The sequence below is a fragment of the Petromyzon marinus genome, chromosome 76 (assembly GCF_048934315.1).
Source record: "Petromyzon marinus isolate PM22_M1 ecotype Great Lakes invasive population chromosome 76, UKy_Petmar_22M1.pri1.0, whole genome shotgun sequence".
Taxonomy (NCBI): Eukaryota; Metazoa; Chordata; class Hyperoartia; order Petromyzontiformes; family Petromyzontidae; genus Petromyzon; species Petromyzon marinus.
Genome location: NC_133742.1, coordinates 4,079,350 through 4,084,819, shown reverse-complemented (window position 1 = coordinate 4,084,819; position 5,470 = coordinate 4,079,350). Strand labels below are relative to the sequence as shown.

The 5,470-nt window shown below is 47.2% G+C and overlaps 1 protein-coding gene across 1 annotated transcript in view; it reads left to right on the top strand.

Annotated features, from left to right (window-relative positions):
- Window positions 1–3,151: 3,151 nt before the first annotated feature.
- The window catches only part of UFM1 (ubiquitin fold modifier 1), a 15,749-nt gene continuing 13,430 nt past the window's right edge, over window positions 3,152–5,470 (top strand). The window contains exons 1-3 of the mRNA XM_032944630.2: window positions 3,152–3,297; window positions 3,637–3,696; window positions 4,633–4,690. Of these exons, the coding sequence (XP_032800521.1) occupies window positions 3,296–3,297; window positions 3,637–3,696; window positions 4,633–4,690 (120 nt within the window). The 5' untranslated portion in view covers window positions 3,152–3,295. The remainder of the gene's footprint in view (window positions 3,298–3,636; window positions 3,697–4,632; window positions 4,691–5,470) is intronic.

Genomic DNA, 5,470 nt, shown 5'->3' with positions numbered 1-5,470 from the left:
AGAACTAGATCAGTTAGACAAGACACTCTACAAATCACACTTATCATTGACGGCAATAATGTCCACATCGGATTGGGAACATGTAGACAATATGACTGCCTCTTCAGCTGCTACGATGTCGACCAAATGTAAGGAAAACCTGATTTCCAAATTTAACCTCCTCTTAAACAAAAGACCGGACCCACACACCAAAAAGTTAGACGTTAATAAAGTCGTAATTAATCGCAGTAACAGTTCTATTTCCGATGGTCTGAAATCCGTTTTAGCTAAAGGTCTAAACTTTGCAGTCACACCTAAACACATACCAGTTAATGATATAATTGCCCAAGTAGACGTTGCTCTCAGGGGCCTGGGTCACATCGCTGCAGACGTAGCAAGATCTGAAATCGCTGCAACCCTCAAAAACGCTAAGATGCCAGCTAGCAACCTCAGCAAAGATGAGCGTTTTGAATTATATAAATTAAAAAAGAGGAATGATATTGTAGTTCTCTCAGCTGACAAAGGCAATGCTACTGTTATCATGGATAAAATAGAATACAACAACAAAATTAAAGAATTACTCGACGATGGTAGTTATACAAAAATAAAAAGAGATCCCACCAACAGCCTCGTCACACAAACCAACAAAATAATTTCTGATTCAACCACATTAATTGATCAATCTAAACAGTTTTCGTTGAAACCTTCTGCTGCCAGGCCACCAAGATTATACGGCTTACCAAAAATACATAAAGTTGATACACCTCTTCGTCCCATAGTCTCTACTATCAGCTCCCCCACCTACAAACTAGCTCGTTTTTTGTCTGAAATCCTGCGTCCTTTCACTGGAAAGACCACCTCTGCGGTACAAAATTCTACTCACCTGGTATCAACAATCAAGGGTATTTCCCTGTCCCCAGACGACCTGCTTGTCAGTTTTGATGTAGTTTCCTTATTCACCAAGGTTCCTGTACCTGACACCATTGCAATCATTGAAGACTTGGTTCATCAAGGACTAAACACTGAGGTACCCCCCCTGGTGAGACACTGTTTAACCAATACATACTTCACTTGGAATGGAACTTTCTACAAACAAACTGAGGGCACCCCAATGGGCTCCCCCCTTTCTCCAGTTATAGCTAACATTTTCATGGAGAAATTTGAGACTGACGCCATCCAGACTGCCACTCTGCGCCCAACCTTATGGAAGAGGTACGTGGATGACACTTTTGTCATCTGGCCACATGGCCGGCCTGCTCTAGACAAATTCTTCGACCACATCAATTCCATACACCCAGCCATCAGATTTACCATGGAAGTCGAAATAGATGGCAAGATACCTTTTTTGGATGTCCTAATTAAAAAGAGACCTGATGGTTCAATGAGCCACTCTGTCTACAGGAAAGCTACCCATACGGATGCTTATCTGAAACCGGATTCCCACCACCATCCATCACAGAAGAATTCTCTCATCAAGACTCTGTATCATAGAGCCCAATGCATATCCGACCAGGAACACATAAGCAGTGAACTCAAGCACGTACACCAAGCTCTTAGGGCTAATGGTTACTCCGACTATACAATCCGCAAAGCTATCACTCAAACCATGAAGAAGAACCCTCTTGAGGAGCCTTTCAAAACCATCACTTTACCCTACATTGCTGGGATCACAAAAAAGATCTCCAAAATCTTGAATAAACACAAGATCCAGGTCCGTTTCAACACATTACATAAAATCCGTGATCTGGTTCCGTCTGTAAAAGATGTGATTCCGGACATACAATACCCTGGTGTCTACAAACTAAGTTGCCTCTGTGGTAGTAGTTACATTGGAGAAACCAAACGCCATATCTCGGACCGCATTCGTGAACATAAAGCAGACCTTAAACACGGTAGGACCAACACCTCGGCCGTAGCAGATCATTGTTCTAATTCAGTAGGCTCACATGCCATTGACTTTTCCAAGACGGAGGTTCTTTGTAAGCCATCTGGCTTCCATGAGAGATTCGTTCATGAGGCTATCCACATATACAAACACAGAGACAATTTCAACCGAGAAGATGGATTCTATCTTAGCAATCATTGGAAAGATTTGATAAATCATTTCAGTTCTTGATTGATTGTTCACGCTTACAGTGCCTTTCAGACAGCTTACATAAAAACAAATTTCGTCTCCCCCCTCCTCTTTTCAAAAAATAGATGGACTAGTCCTGGCAAACTGCCATCGTTGCGCGTGCCGCAAACGTTATTTTTTATATATATAAATAAATAAATATGCCGTTTTCAAAATAAATTTATGCAAACCGACACACCTGATGATGACCGTTTGAGTTATGGTCGAAACGTCGTGAGAATTTTTTATTGTTTTATATATATTTTGTTATTTTGTTGTTTCTCTTCAACGTGACTTTACCGAAAAAACTAAGAATATGCTCTATAGAGGAGTTGTTACACCCCTAGCTGCCACTGCTATTTATTGGCGTAAAATAAAATATAAATGTTTTGCTCCGGATGACCGCTGCAAAGTGTTATCTGTATTTTGATTTAGCGTGCTGATCTTTAAAGGTGCATTGAATTTTTTTTATACTCCGACCGATGCTTCTGTTGTTGTGGAGTAACTCATGCAGTTAGCTATGGCTCTAGGATTTGGTGTTACATGTTGTTTATGTAGTTTATTGTTAAAAAATTCGCGTGACGTCATTACTGTGACGAAAAAAAAGAGCTTTATAGCTCATCGGATTCCTCCAGAAGTGTGATTTCGTCCGCGGCGGTGACGTCACTCCGCACGTGCGTCGCGCGCGATGACGTCATTCTCACGCACGCGCGCTGCTGCTGGGTTATGTGCGTGGTTTGGCGTCACCGTCGTCTGTGTGGTTGACGTCACGCCCTTCTGCGTGGTGATGTCACCCCTCTGCGTGGTGACGTCACCCTCTCTGCGTGACGACATCACCCATACTGCGTAGTGACGTCACGCCCACTTTGCGTGGTGATGTCACACATCTATGTGGCGACGTCACTTCCCTCTGCGTGGTGTCGTCATTCCCCTCTGCGTAGCGGCATCACCCCTAATGCGTAATGACGCAAATCATCACTGCGTGGTGACGTCACCTCCCCTGCGTGGCGACGTCGCCTCTACGTGCTAACGTCAAAACCCTCTCTGCGTGACGACGTCACCATCCTCTACGTTGTGACGCCACTCCCCCCTCTGCGTGGCGACGTCACCCTCCGGTGTGCGTCATGACGTCACTTCCTACTACCTGGTGACGTCATTCCTGTGCAGCGACACGTCATCGCAGGAGCCTGTTCAATCATCACAATGTAAGGCAGGGCCTAGCGTTCTGCTCACGAGTCGACTAACGAGTTAGCTAGCGAGTTAACTAGCGAGTTAGCTAACCAGTGGACTAGCGAGTTAGCTAGCGAGTTGACTGACGAGTTGCCTAACCAGTGTACTAGCGAGTTAACTAACCAGTGGACTAGCGAGTTAACTAACCAGTGGACTAGCGAGTTGACTAGCGAGTTGACTTACCAGTGGACTAACGAGTTGACTAACCAGTGGACTAACCAGTGACCGTCACTAACTGGGCCTGTGTCTGTGTGTGTCTCTGTGTGTGTCTGTGTGTCTGTGTGTGTATCTGTGTGTCTGTGTGTGTGTCGCAGGACCAGCAAAGTGTCATTCAAGATCACCCTCACATCAGATCCCAAGCTCCCCTTCAAAGTGTAACACTCTCACCACCACCATCACTCTCACCACCCCCCCCCATCGCTCTCGCCTCGCCCCTTTCGCGAATATCGTCGGTGGTGGTGGTGATGGTGGTGGTGATGGTGGTGATGCTGATGGTGATGGTGGTGGTGATGGTGGTGATGCTGATGGTGGTGGTGGTGATGGTGGTGGTGGTGATGGTGGTGGTGATGGTGGTGATGCTGATGGTGGTGGTGATGGTGGTGGTGGTGATGGTGGTGGTGATGGTGGTGATGCTGATGGTGGTGGTGATGGTGGTGGTGGTGGTGATGGTGGTGGTGATCGTGGTGATGCTGATGGTGATGGTGGTGATGGTGGTGGTGATGGTGGTGGTGATGGTGGTGATGCTGATGGTGGTGGTGGTGATGGTGGTGGTGATGGTGGTGATGCTGATGGTGGTGATGGTGGTGGTGATGGTGGTGGTGATGGTGGTGGTGATGGTGGTGGTGATGGTGGTGGTGATGGTGGTGGTGGTGGTGGTGATGGTGGTGATGCTGATGGTGGTGGTGGTGATGGTGGTGGTGATGGTGGTGGTGATGGTGGTGGTGATGGTGGTGATGGTGGTGGTGATGGTGGTGGTGATGGTGGTGGTGGTGATGGCGGTGGTGATGGTGGTGATGCTGATGGTGATGGTGGTGGTGATGGTGGTGGTGATGGTGGTGGTGATGGTGGTGGTGATGGTAGTGGTGATGGTGGTGGTGGTGATGGTGGTGGTGATGGTGGTGGTGATGGTGGTGATGGTGGTGGTGGTGATGGTGGTGATGGTGGTGGTGATGGTGGTGGTGGTGGTGATGGTGGTGATGGTGGTGGTGGTGATGGTGGTGGTGATGATGTTGATGATGCTGCTGGTGATGTTGATGATGATGATGCTGCTGGTGATGATGATGCTGATGATGATGTTGTTGTTTCTCCAGACTGAGTGTACCTGAACCCACTCCGTTCACTGCCGTTCTCAAGTTTGCAGCCGAGGAGGTGAGAGAGACACAGAGAGAGACACAGAGAGAGACACAGAGAGAGACACAGAGAGAGACAGAGAGAGACACAGAGACAGATACACAGAGACAGATACACAGAGACAGATACACAGAGACAGATACACAGAGACAGATACACAGAGACAGATACACAGAGACAGATACACAGAGACAGATACACAGAGACAGAGAGACAGAGACACAGAGACAGAGACACAGAGAGAGACACAGAGAGAGACACACAGAGAGACACACAGACACAGAGAAAGAGACAAAGAGAGACACACAGAGAAAGAGATAGAGAGAGACACAGAGAGAGACACAGAGAGAGACACAGAGAGAGAGACAGAGAGAGACACACAGAGAGACAGAGAGAGACACACACACAGAGAGACACAGAGAGAGACTCACAGAGAGAGAGACAGAGAGAGAGAGACACAGAGAGACACACAGCGAGAGAGACACACAGATAGACACATACAGAGAGAGACACACAGAGAGAGAGACACACACAGAGAGACACACACAGAGAGACACAGAGAGACACAGACACAGAGAGAGACCAAGAGAGAGACACAGAGAGAGACACACACACACAGAGACACACACAGAGAGAGACACATACAGAGAGACACACACAGAGAGACACACAGAGAGAGAGACACACATAAAGAGACACACACAGAGAGAGACACAGAGAGACACACAGAGAGACACAGAGATAGACACACAGAGAGAGACACAAAGAGAGAGAGACACAGAGAGAGACACACAGAGA